This window comes from Staurois parvus, unplaced genomic scaffold (assembly GCF_062004578.1).
Source record: "Staurois parvus isolate SC_StPar_1 unplaced genomic scaffold, SC_StPar_1.0 ptg000447l, whole genome shotgun sequence".
Lineage (NCBI taxonomy): Eukaryota > Metazoa > Chordata > Amphibia > Anura > Ranidae > Staurois > Staurois parvus.
This window is the reverse complement of record NW_028318243.1, coordinates 784,635-798,641: the sequence shown is the minus strand read 5'-3', so window position 1 is coordinate 798,641 and position 14,007 is coordinate 784,635. Positions and strand designations below refer to the sequence as shown.

At 43.8% G+C, this 14,007-nt stretch overlaps 1 protein-coding gene across 2 annotated transcripts in view; it reads right to left on the bottom strand.

Annotated features, from left to right (window-relative positions):
* The window catches only part of LOC149453587 (ecto-ADP-ribosyltransferase 5-like), an 82,968-nt gene that overhangs the window by 26,320 nt on the left and 42,641 nt on the right, over nt 1–14,007 (bottom strand). Inside the window, exon 5 of one of the 2 annotated variants that reach the window (XM_089688152.1) lies at nt 7,452–8,780. The exons of the other annotated variant lie outside the window; for it this stretch is intronic. Within the exon in view, the coding sequence (XP_089544278.1) occupies nt 8,695–8,780 (86 nt within the window). The 3' untranslated portion in view covers nt 7,452–8,694. Of the gene's footprint in view, nt 1–7,451; nt 8,781–14,007 lie in introns of those variants that run through there. 2 annotated transcript variants of the gene reach the window in all.

Here is a 14,007-nt window from a genome sequence, read left to right as displayed (position 1 = left end):
CCAATGACACCAACAATGAGGTCTAATGACACCAATCATGGGGCACAATACCTCCCACCAATGAAAGGCATAATTCCTCCTAATGACACCAACGATGGGGAAAAATCCTACCAATGATATAAATGATGGGGCATAGTTCCTCCCAATGACACCAACAATGGGGTCTAATGACACCAATCATGGGGCACAATACCTCCCACCAATGAAAGGCATAATTCCTCCTAATGACACCAACAATCGGGCAAAATCCTACCAATGACATAAATGATGGGGCATAGTTCCTCCCAATGACACCAAAATGACACCAATCATGGTGCACAATACCTTTCAATGACACTAATGATGAGGCACAATTTCTCCCACTGACACCAATGATAGGGGATTGCTTACTCCCACTGATGCTGGGACATTTTGTATTCCTGTCAGCCACAGTCCGCCCCCCCCTAAAGTCTGAAGGACAGTAAACTGGCCCTTTGTTTTCAAAATTTGGAGACCCTTGCTCTAATAAATGGGGATTTTAAACCTACATAAATCAATAACAAAAACTTTTTTTTAGAAATATAAAAAAATTCCAAACTTTTTATTTTTTTAAATTCCAATGTATTAATAAACATTTTTGATTTTTTTTTTTATATTTTTTGTTATTGATTTATGTAGCCTTAAAAGTTCCATTTACTAGAAGAATCTTTTGATTGTTTAAAAAAATTGGACAGCTAGAGATAGAGATAGAGATAGATAGATACTATATTGCCAAAAGTATTGGGCCAGCCCTCCAAATCGTGTGATTCAGGTGTTCCAATCCCCTCCAATCATGTGATTCAGGTGTTCCAATCCCCTCCATGGACACAGGTGTATACAATCAAGCCCCTAGGCATGCAGACTGCTTCTACAAACATTGGTGAAAGAATGGGTCGCTCTCAGGAGCTCAGTGGCTCCAAGCGTGGTCCCGTGATAGGTGGCCACCTGTGCAATAAGTCCATCCGTGACATTTCCTGGCTACTAAATATTCCACGCTCAACTGTTAGTGGGATTATAACAAAGTGGAAGCGACTGGGAACAACAGCAACTCAGCCACCAAGTGGTAGGCCACGTCACATGACAGGGCGGGGTCAGCGCATGCTGAAGCGCACAGTGCGCAGAAGTCACCAACTGTGTGCAGAGTCAATAGCTGAAGACCTCCAAACTTGGTGTGGCCTTCAGATGAGCCCAACAACAGTGCGTAGAGAGCTTCATGGAATGGGTTTCCATTGGCCGAGCAGCTGCATCCAAGGCTTACATCACCAAGCGCAATGCAAAGCGTCGGATGCCGTGGTGTAAAGCACGCCGCCACTGGACTCTAGAGCAGAGGAGACGTGTTCTTTGGAGTGACCAATCACGCTTCTCTGTCTGGCAATCTGATGGACGTGTCTGGGTTTGGCGGTTGCCAGAAGAACGGTACTTGCCTGACTGCACTGTGCCAAGTGTAAAGTTTGGTGGGGAGGATTATGGTGTGGGGATGTTTTTCAGGGGTTGGGCTTGGCCCCCTAGTTCCAGTGAAGGGAACTTTTAAGGTGACATTTTGGACAATTTCATGCCCCCAACTTTGTGGGAAGAGTTTGGGGATGGCCCCTTCCTGTTCCAACATGACTACACATCAGTGCACAAAGCAAGGTCCATAAAGACATGGAGGAGCCAGTTTGGGGTGGAGGAACTTGACTGGCCTGCACAGAGTCCTGACCTCAACACCATAGAACACCTTTGGGATGAATTAGAGCGGAGACTGCGAGCCAGGCCTCCTCCCCTGACATCAGTGCCTGACCTGACAAATGTGCTTCTGGAAGAATGGTCCAACCTTCCCATAGACACCCTCCTAAACCTTGTGGACGGCCTTCCCAGAAGAGTTGAAGTTGTTATAGCTGCAAAGGGCGGGGCCAACTCAATATTGAACCCTACGGACTAAGACTGGGGGGCTATTAAAGGTCATGTGTGTGGGAAGGGCGGGGCCAACTCAATATTGAACCCTACGGACTAAGACTGGGGGGCCATTAAAGGTCATGTGCGTGGAAAGGGCGGGGCCAACTCAATAATGAACCCTACGGACCAAGACTGGGGGGCCATTAAAGGTCATGTGCGTGGAAAGGCCGGCCAACCAATACTTTTGGCAATATAGTGTGATATATATATATAAATATATTATTCCCTTCAAGGTATGTATTATCATATATCTATCAGCTTCTACATTTATACAAGAGATGTGTTGTGTAAATAGACCCTTTGTACCTTCGTATGTCACACTTCCTTTGCCAAGACTTTTATGCCTTAAATCCATTGTATTATATCTTATTATAGTTTATTATATATATATATACATACAGCGAGGAACAGAAGTATTTGAACCCCCTGCAATTTTGCAAGTTCTCCCACTTCTCCATCATGGAGGGGTCTGACATTCACATTGTAGGTGCATTCCCACTCTGAGAGACAGAATTAAAAAAAAACAATTCAGGAAATCACATTGTATGATTTGTAAAGAATGTATTTGTCTCGCACTGCTGAACAGAAGTATTTGAACCCCCGAGAAGATCCGTGTTAATATTTGGTACAGAAGCCTTTGTCTGCAATTACAGAGGTCAGACGTTTCCTGTAGTCCCTGACCAGGTTTGCACTGCAACAGGGATTTTGGCCGACTCCTCCCCACAGATCTCTAGATCTGTCAGGTTTCGGGGCTGTCGCTGAGCAACAAGGAGTTTCAGGTCCCTCCAAAGATGTTCTATTGGATTTAGGTGTGGAGACTGGCTAGGCCACTCCAGAACCTTGATATGCTTCTTACGGAGCCACTCCTTGGTTCTCCTGGCTGTGTGCTTCGGGTCGTTGTCATGTTGGAAGACCCAGCCACGACCCATCTTCAATGCTCTGACTGAGGGAAGGAGGTTGTTGCTCAAAATCTCACAGTAAATGGCCCCATTCATCCTCTCCTTAATACAGTGCAGTCATCCTGTCCCCTTCGCAGAAAAGCACCCCCAAAGCATGATGTTACCACCCCCATGCTTCACAGTAGGGATGGTGTTCTTGGGATGCAACTCATCCTTCTTTTTCCTCCAAACACGACGAGTGAAGTTTAGACCAAAAAGTTCTACTTTGGTCTCATCTGACCACATGACTTTCTCCCATGCCTCCTCTGCATCATCCAGATGGTCATTGGCAACCTTCAGACGGGCCTGGACATGTGATGACTTGAGCAGGGGAACCTTCTGTGCAATGCATGATTTGAAACCATGACGGCGTAGTGTTCTACCGACAGTGACCTTTGAAACTGTGGTCCCAGCTCTCTTCATGTCATTGACCAGCTCCTCCCTTGTAGTTCTGGGCTGATTCCTCACCTTTCTGATCATCAGTGATACCCCACGAGGTGAGATCTTGCATGGAGCCCCAGTCCGAGGGAGACTGACAGTCGTCTTTAGCCTCTTCCATTTTCTAACAATTGCTCCAACAGTTGATCTATTTTCACCAAGCTGCTTGGCAATTGCCGTAGCCCTTTCCAGCCTTGTGGAGGTCCACAATTTTGTCTCTGGTGTCTTTTGACAGCTCTTTGGTCTTGCCCATGGTAGTAGTTGGCGTCTGACTGACTGTGGGGTGGACAGGTGTCTTTAAAGAGCTCAGACAGGTGCTACTAAGTTAGATTAATGAGTGGAGTAGAGGTGGACTTTTTAAAGGCACAGTAACAGATCTTTGAGAGCCAGAATTCTTGCTGTTTCTTAGTTGTTCAAATACTTCTGTTCAGCAGTGCAAGACAAATACATTCTTTACAAATCATACAATGTGATTTCCTGAATTTATTTTAAAATCCTGTCTCTCAGAAAGGGAATGCACCTACAATGTGAATGTCAGATCCCTCCATGATGGAGAAGTGGGAGAACTTGCAAAATCGCAGGGTGTTCAAATACCTCTGTTCCTCACTGTATATATATATATATATATATATATATATATATATATATATATATATATATATGGCTTTAATTCTGCAGGAACACAGAGGAACACTGTTCCGGCACCTCCCACCTCCTGCACTGAATGTAGGAAATGGCAAGGGGTTAGGGGTGTGTTGGAGGATCTATTGATGCTCGCTGCTGGGGGATCTATTTTTGATGGAAGGGATCTACTTTTGCAGGAAGGTCTATTGTTGCTGCTGGGGGATACATTTTTGCAAGCGGGGCGGGTTCTATTTTCTATTGTTTCTGGGGATGGGTCTTATGTTGCTGGGGGTCCATTGTTACTGGTCGAGATCTACTGTTGAGGGGGGGGGCTATTGTTTCTGGCTGCCGGAGGGTCTATTGACACATGTTGCAGGGAGATCTGTTGTTGCTGCTGGGGGTTCTATTGTTTCTGGTGGGGGTATTTTTAATTGCAGGTGATCCATTGTGGTTGGCGGATCTGTTGCCACTGGGGCTGTTGCTGGCAGCAGGAGATCTATTGTACTGCTTTTCTTGCTATCATTAACAATTTCCACACAAATTAATTCCACCACAAAATGATACTTGCTTCTGTATATATGGGTGGAGGAACTTGACTGGCCTGCACAGAGTCCTGACCTCAAGCCCATAGAACACCTTTGGGATGAATTAGAGCGGAGACTGTGAGCCAGGCCTCCTCCCCCGACATCAGTGCCTGACCTGACAAATGTGCTTCTGGAAGAATGGTCCAACCTTCCCATAGACACCCTCCTAAACCTTATGGACGGCCTTCCCAGAAGAGTTGAAGCTGTTATGGATTCAAAGGGCGGGACAACTCAATATTGAACCATACAGAGCAAGGCTTTTCGTCCGACACTAGCACCTGGCCTCACAAATGCGCTACCACAGTGTCTCCCAGGTTACATAGTGCCTCCAGCCCCCCATAACTGCCTGCAGTGCCCCTCAACATCCCCTCCACAGTGCCCTTAGGCCCCTTAAGAGCCCTCAGCTGTCATAGTACTCCCCCCCTACTGCCCACAGTGTCTTTAGGTTCCCTGAGGGCCTTCAATCCCCACAGTGCCTCTCCAAACTCCCACACAGCCACCCAGTCTCCCACTGTACCAGAGCCTCCAACCCCCCACGGTGTAACAACCTCCAACAGTGTCCCCCCTGAAGCCTTCTCCAGCTTCCCCAGATCCAGGCCCCTCCAGAAACCTCAACCTTCCCTCCAATCCCACAGTGACACCGAGCCCCATCAAGAGCCTTCCAGCACTCCCACACCTTTATTTTGTGAGTATAAACTTTGTTTTTTTTGTTTACTGTTGGGTCCTGGAAGGTTTTGAAAGAATTTACGGGGCCCTGGTCTCAATTTGGTTGAGAACCACAGTTCTAGAAAGATCCCACCAAAATGTTTTCCTGCTGTAGCTGGTGTGTCACAGTCACCAATCAGCAGCAGGCTGGAAGACTATATTTGGATCGGTGTGTGTGCACAGCATGGAGTTTGATCTCTAATGGGTTCTGCCTTTCCGATGCTGGAGCAAGGAGAAGAATATAGCTGTGACTTGCTTCTGCTTTAGAAATGTCGTCATTCGTTGGTGAAATTTACAAGGTAGCACAATGTTCTAAACACTCGATATAAAGAGACATTGTGACCGAGGCTGGTTCCCTCACCCATCAATCCTGCCTTGAAAACCCCATTGACTGAGCTACGTCTCCTCCTTCCCATAGGAACGCAGGACAATGGGACTTTGTGAACGTTTTCCTGATTGCAGTTGTAGGCAGTTTGGACAGAAAACCCATTGAAGGCTCGGACAAACAGGTCCTCTCAGTCCAACTGGTGCCATTGTGGCCTTGCTGTATATAAGAGACCCGACCTCATGGCTGAACAAGGCAATGGTTTTCTCCCTCTATCGCCTTCATCTTTTTTGTTGGAGGCCGGGCAGCAGATCCAAAACCCTGGCATGCAGAAACAGGCCATACATAGGGTACAGCACAGAGCTGAATTATTAAAAATGGATGAGGAGCACCAATGATCCTAAAGACTGGCTGGTGGTCAAGCATTTGTGTCCTTGCAGCAACAATTTTAATGTGAAGGGGTTGGGTTAGAACCTCTGCCAGGTTCATATAACCATCTGTGTCCCAACTGAAGATGCCCATATGGAAGAGAAATATATTTTCAAAAAGAAAGAATGAAAAATATGGTACAGCAAACATGAAAAAAAAATAATTAGGTCGGTCATGTGATATGAGGGGTACTTTTCCTCTCTGCCTCTTCTCCAGGGCTGGGCGGTCCTTCACGATGCAGAGAACAACTTTCTTGTAATGATCTCAGTGCAGCCCATATGGAAGAGAAATATATTTTCAATATATTTAGAAAAAAAAAAAAAATGATACATGCGACCTATATTTACAATATATTGGCCTACACAAATAGGTATTCCAAAAAAATTTAAATTAAAATATATTTTCCAAAGGCCTATATTTAAAAATATATTTTCCAGATATTTTTGAACATCTAATAAAAATGCATTTAAACGTAGATTTTTAAATATACTTGTAAATGCATTCCAAATGACACTTTGATATATATTGCAGCGTGTGTTCTGAATATATTTTTAATAATATATTCACAGATATATTGAAATATATTTTTTAAATATATTGAATATGGCCAAAATTTGCGTAGGCCAATGTATTGTAAATATATGTTGCATGTATAATTTTTTTTTTTCTAAATATATTGAAAATATATTTCTCTTCCATATGGGAACCCATAATTTGGGATTTTTTTTTCACTTTCACATTCACTGATAATAGTCACCAGATGGTGACAGCAGACAGCAATAAAAACCTGACAGAGGTTCTAATCGCTCTCCACTTCTCTCTCTCCTCAAAGTCTCAAGTTTTCATTGTGCACCATTTACTACCTTCTAGCTGCCGGCAGCCTGACAACCAATGACATCATCAGGTGATAAGGAGGATGTCAGCTGCCTGCACAGCATCCCAGTACCCTCCCCCGCCCCTCTCCTTCAGTGCTGGGGTCACATTAGCTCAGTTATGGTGAAAAACTGAGGGAGAGGAGAAACATGGGTTAACTAGTCGGTACCAGTGTGCAAAAGTGTACTTGCTTTGGAAGAATCAATCCCTATAATGTTGGGTGTCCTACATGTGTGGGTGTTGCTGTGATTGAATCGTTTTTCACATTTTAGAATGGAGTGCCCTTTTAAAATTATGGACAGTCCCAAGGAACCCTTTAAAATTATGGACAGTCTTGGAGCACCCCATTCTAAAATGGGGTGCCGCAAGACTGTCCGTCATTTTACCCCTTGCCTACCGGCCACATATACCCCCCTCCTGCCCATGCAGTTTGAATGACAATTGTGCGGTCATGCAACACTGTACCCATATGAATTTTTTATCATTTTTTTGAGACAGATAAAGCTTTATTTTGGTGGTATTTAATCACCTCGGGGGGTTTTATTTTTTGCTAAACAAACCAAAAACAACTGAAAATTGTGAAAAAAAAGTTTTTTATTAGTTTTTGTTATAAAATTTTGTAAATAAGTGATTTTTCTCCTTCACTGATGTGCGCTACTGAGGCTGCAGTGATGGGCACTGATAGGTGGCACTGATGGACACTGATAGGTGGAACTGATGAGCAGGCACTGGTAGGTGGCACTGATGGGCATTGACAGGTATCACTGATGGGCACTGAAAGGCAGACTCATATATGTCACTGATAGGTGGCATTGTTAGGTAGCACTGATAGGTGGCACTGACTGGCACTGATAGGCAGCACTGGCTGGCACTGTTAGGTGGCACTGACTGGCACTGATAGGCAGCACTGACGCGCAGTGATAGGCGGCACTGACTGGCACTGAGAGGTGGCACTGACTGGCAAAACTGAGAGGTGGCACTGAAAGGCAGCTCAGATGGGCACTGATATGTGGCATTGGTGTGCACTGTTAGGCTCTGATATGTAGCATTGATGTGGCACTAATGGACACTGGCACGTGGCACTGATGAGCACTGACAGCTGGCACTGATGGACACTGACAGGTGGCACTGCTGTGGCTACACTGATCATCAGGGCACACTGATTATCAGTGCCCTGATGATCTGTGTAGATGTCCCCTCTGAGGAATGCCAATTACCGGCTCTCTTCTCCTCTGTCAGTGTGACAGCTTGTGAGGAGCGAAATGCAGATAACTGGTATTTCCTTATTTACATGCAATCAGCTATGATTGGACACAGCTGATCACATGACCGAAACAACGTTTTCAGCTCTTTCCATTGATCGGTGATCTGCTGTGTCCCAGGGACACAGAGCACCACCGATCGCCGCGCTGCGTGCCCCTGGAGCCACGCACGCACGGTTAGAGTGAGAGGACATCATATGACGTCCTCCCAGAATGAGAGAACCGCCTTGCCATATAAGGAAATGATGGGCAGGAGGCGGATAAAGGGTGCCTTGGGACTGTCCATAATTTTAAAGGGTGCCTTGATTGAAAAAAGGTTGAGAAACACTGGTCTAGACCATGCCATATTCACCTCGTGACATCGCATAGCACCAGGATTGGAAGCAGCAGGAACACGTTATTACAACTAAAGCACTGAGATAATGACACCCACAGGTGCTAAAATTCTGGGTGTTCGCTGAAGATAAAGTCAACAAAAGCATGTTATTATTTCCTGGAGGAAACGCCTGTCCATATTGCTTCACAGTGTATGACAGTAGGGAGGTCATTGCGTTCCTTATCTCTCAACACTCAGTTATGTCCTTCAAGATGAATATCAGTAAAGAAAACGAGAGTGAAATCACCGCTGGTGGAAACAGCTCCTTCACACCTAAAATGAGAAGAAACTAGTTTATAATCTTCATAATTTTTGAGAGATAAAAGCAATTGAAAAATCACTGTTCATTGAAGAGTAGAAGAGTCTTGACCTTCCACATGACACTTCCATACCACATCCTCCAACATGACCCTCCATAAGATAGAAAATCATCTGCTTCTGACCTTCTCTCTGCCTTCTGATCACACTTCCAACATGACCCTCCATAAGATAGAAAACACTCTACTTCTGACTAGGGGCAGACTGAAAACTCATGGGGCCCCCGGGCAATAGGGGATCATAGGGCCCCTGTGTCCTTGCCCAAACTCAAAAAAGCCTATGAAAAAGGTATCAGGGGCATCTCATGGGGCCCCCCACTGACCCCGGGCCCTCGGGCAGTTTCCAAATGGTCAGTCCGCCCCTGCTTCTGACCTTCTCTCTGCCTTCTGATTACACTTCCAACATGACGCTCCACAAGATAGAAAACCCTCTGCTTCTGACCTTCTCTGTACCTTCTGATCACACCTCCAACATGACCCTCCACGAGATAGAAAACTCTGCTTCTGACCTTCTCTGTACCTTCTGATCACACCTCCAATATAACCCTCCATGAGATAGAAAATCCTCTGCTTCTGACCTTCCCTCTGCCTTCTGATCACACCTCCAACATGACCCTCCATGAGATAGAAAATCCTCTGCTTCTGACCTTCCCTCGGCCTTCTGATCACACCTCCAACGTGACCCTCCACGAGATAGAAAACCCTCTGCTTCTGACCTTCTCTCTGCCTTCTGATCACACCACCAACGTGACCCTCCATGAGATAGAAAATCCTCTGCTTCTGACCTTCTCTCTGCCTTTTGATCACACTTCCAACGTGACCCTCCATAAGATAGAAAACCCTCTGCTTCTGACCTTCTCTCTGCCTTCTGATTACACCTTCAAAGTGACCCTCCATGAGATAGAAAATCCTCTGCTTCTGACCTTCTCTCTGCCTTCTGATCACACCTCCAACATGACCTCCACAAGATAGAAAATCCTCTGCTTCTGACCTTCCCCCTGCCTTCTGATCACACCTCCAACGTGACCCTCCAGAAGATAGAAAACCCTCTGCTTCTGACCTTCTCTCTGCCTTCTGATCACACCTCCAACATGACCCTCCACGAGATAGAAAACTCTCTGCTTCTGACCTTCTCTCTGCCTTCTGATCACACCTTCAACGTGACCCTCCACGAGATAGAAAATCCTCTGCTTCTGACCTTCTCTCTGCCTTCTGATCACACCTCCAACGTGACCCTCCACAAGATAGAAAACCCTCTGCTTCTGACCTTTTCTCTGCCTTCTGATCACACTTCCAACATGACCCTCCATGAGATAGAAAATCCTCTGCTTCTGACCTTCTCTCTACCTTCTGATCACATCCTCCAACATGACCCTCCATGAGATAGAAAATCCTCTGCTTTCTACCTTCTCTCTGCCTTCTGATCACACTTCCAACATGACCCTCCATAAGATAGAAAACCCTCTGCTTCTGACCTTCTCTCTGCCTTCTGATCACATCCTCCAACATGACCCTCCATACGATAGAAAACATTCTGCTTCTGACCTTCTCTCTGCCTTCTGATCACACCTCCAATATAACCCTCCATAATATAGAAAACCCTCTGCTTCTGACCTTCTCTCTACGTTCTGATCACATCCTCCAACATGACCCTCCACAAGATAGAAAACTCTCTGCTTCTGACCTTCTCTCTGCATTCTGATTACACCCACCACTGGGAAATCACACCTCCAGCATGACCCTCCTTAAGGTATAACAAACTTTATTCCTGACCTTTTCTCTATCCTTCTGAATACATTCACCACCAGGATATATAACCCTCCAATATGACCCTCCATAAAGCTGAAAATAGTTACAAAGTTGGTCTGGCTGAAAAAAAGACAAAAGTCCAAAAAAAAGAAAAGTTATAATCCTATACCCACAGTTGATCCAGAGGAAGGCAACAAATAACCCAGCAAAGCATGATCCAATTTGCTCCTGCAGGGAAAACATTTCCTTCCTGATCCCCCGAGAGGCAATCGCATATTCCCTGGATCAACTTTCCCTATAAATGTTATATCCAGTTATATTCTGTGTATCCAAGAAAGAATCCAGGACTTTCCTACAGCAATCCACTGAGCTGGCCACAACCAACTCTTGAGGAAGTCTATTCCACATTTTCACAGCTCTTACTGTGAAGAAACTTTTCCGTGTTTGGAGATTAAATTTATTTTCCTCCAGACGTAAAGAGCGCCCCCTTGTCCTCTGTGATGACCTCAGGGGGAATAACTACACCGAGTTCACTATATGAACCACTGATGTATTTATACATGGAGATCATATCCCCCCTTATGTATTATACATGGAGGTCATATCCCCCCTTATGCATTATACATGGAGATCATATCCCCCCCCCCTTATGTATTATACATGGAGATCATATCCCCCTTATGTATTATACATGGAGATCATATCCCCCCTTATGCATTATACATGGAGATCATATCCCCCCTTATGTATTATACATGGTGATCATATCCCCCCCCCCCTATGTATTATACATGGTGATCATATCCCCCTTATGTATTATACATGGAGATCATATCCCCCTTATGTATTATATATGGAGATCATATCCCCCTTATGTATTATACATGGAGATCATATCCCCCCTTATGTATTATACATGGTGATCATATCCCCCCTTATGTATTATACATGGAGATCATATCCCCCCTTATGTATTATACATGGAGATCATATCCCCCTTATGTATTATACATGGAGATCATATCCCCCCTTATGTATTATACATGGAGATCATATCCCCCTTATGTATTATACATGGAGATCATATCCCCCCTTATGTGTTATATATGGTGATCATATCCCCCCTTATGTATTATACATGGAGATCATATCCCCCCTTATGTATTATACATGGAGATCATATCCCCCTTATGTATTATACATGGAGATCATATCCCCCTTATGTATTATACATGGTGATCATATCCCCCCCTATGTATTATACATGGCGATCATATCCCTCCCCCTTATGTATTATACATGGCGATCATATCCCCCCTTATGTATTATACATGGCGATCATATCCCCCCTTATGTATTATACATGGAGATCATATCCCCCTTATGTATTATACATGGAGATCATATCCCCCTTATGTATTATACATGGCGATCATATCCCCCCTTATGTATTATACATGGCGATCATATCCCCCCTTATGTATTATACATGGAGATCATATCCCCCTTATGTATTATACATGGAGATCATATCCCCCCTTATGTATTATACATGGTGATCATATCCCCCTTATGTATTATACATGGTGATCATATCCCCCTTATGTATTATACATGTAGATCATATCCCCCCTATGTATTATACATGGTGATCATATCCCCCCTTATGTATTATACATGGAGATCATACCCCCTTATGTATTATACATGGAGATCATATCCCCCTTATGCATTATACATGGAGATCATATCCCCCCCCCCCCTTATGTATTATACATGGAGATCATATCCCCCCTTATGTATTATACATGATGATCATATCCCTCCTTATGTATTATACATGGAGATCATACCCCCTTATGTATTATACATGGAGATCATATCCCCCTTATGTATTATACATGGAGATCATATCCCCCTTATGTATTATACATGGTGATCATATCCCCCCTTATGTATTATACATGGAGATCATATCCCCCCTTATGTATTATACATGGAGATCATATCCCCCCTTATGTATTATACATGGTGATCATATCCCCCTTATGTATTATACATGGTGATCATATCCCCCTTATGTATTATACATGGTGATCATATCCCCCCTTATGTATTATACATGGAGATCATATCCCCCTTATGTATTATACATGGAGATCATATCCCCCTTATGTATTATACATGGAGATCATATCCCCCTTATGTATTATACATGGAGATCATATCCCCCTTATGTATTATACATGGAGATCATATCCCCCCTTATGTATTATACATGTAGATCATATCCCCCCTATGTATTATACATGGAGATCATATCCCCCCTTATGTATTATACATGGAGATCACATCCCCCCTTATGTATTATACATGGTGGTCATATCCCCCTTATGTGTTATACATGTTTATCATATCCCCCCTTATGTATTATACATGGAGATCATATCCCCCCTTATGTATTATACATGGAGATCATATCCCCTCTTATGTATTATACATGGAGGTCATATCCCCCCTTATGTATTATACATGGAGATCATATCCCCTCTTATGTATTATACATGGAGATCATATCCCCCTTATGTATTATACATGGTGATCATACCCCCCTTAATCTCCTCTTCTCTGTAGAGAATAAATTCAGTTCCTCTAATCTTTCCTCATAGCTGAGCTCCTCCATGCCTCTTATCAGTTTAGTTGCCCTTCTCTGTACTTTCTCCAGTTCCCCAATGTTCTTTTTGTGAATTGGAGCCCAAAACTGAGCTGCATTTTCCAGATGAGGTATTACTAATGATGTAGTCTGCTCCTGACAATTTCTCTGTCTTTCTGATTATTTCCACCATCCAGATATTATGTCCTCCAATATAAAACATGACTCTCTATAAGGTAGAAGATACTCCATTTCTGACAATTTTTTAGCCTCTCGATTACACAATTGCTAATTTTTTTTGAGAAATGATTGTTCTTTAAAGAATAAAAGGATCTTGACCTCCCACATGACCCTCATAAGGCAGAAAATGCTCTGACCCTGTCCATCTCACTACTCTTTGGATTATACCCAACATTGGGACATGACCCTCTGTAAGGTAGAAAGTATTCTGCTCCTGACCTTCTCTCCACCTTTCTGATTACACCAGGATATAACATCTCCAACATGACCCTCCAAGAAGGAGAAAATACTCTTCTCCTGACCTTCTCTCTGCCTTTCTGATTACACCCACCACTGGGATATCTCAACCTCCAACATGATCTCCAATACTCTTCTGACCTTCTCTCTGCCTTTTTGATTATTTCTAGCACCAGGATATCACATCCTCCAACATGACCCTCCATAAGGTAGAAGATACTCTGCTTCTGACCTTTTCTTTACCCTCTTGATCACACAATTGCAAATTGTTTTTGAGAAATGATTGTTCATTAAAGAATAAAAG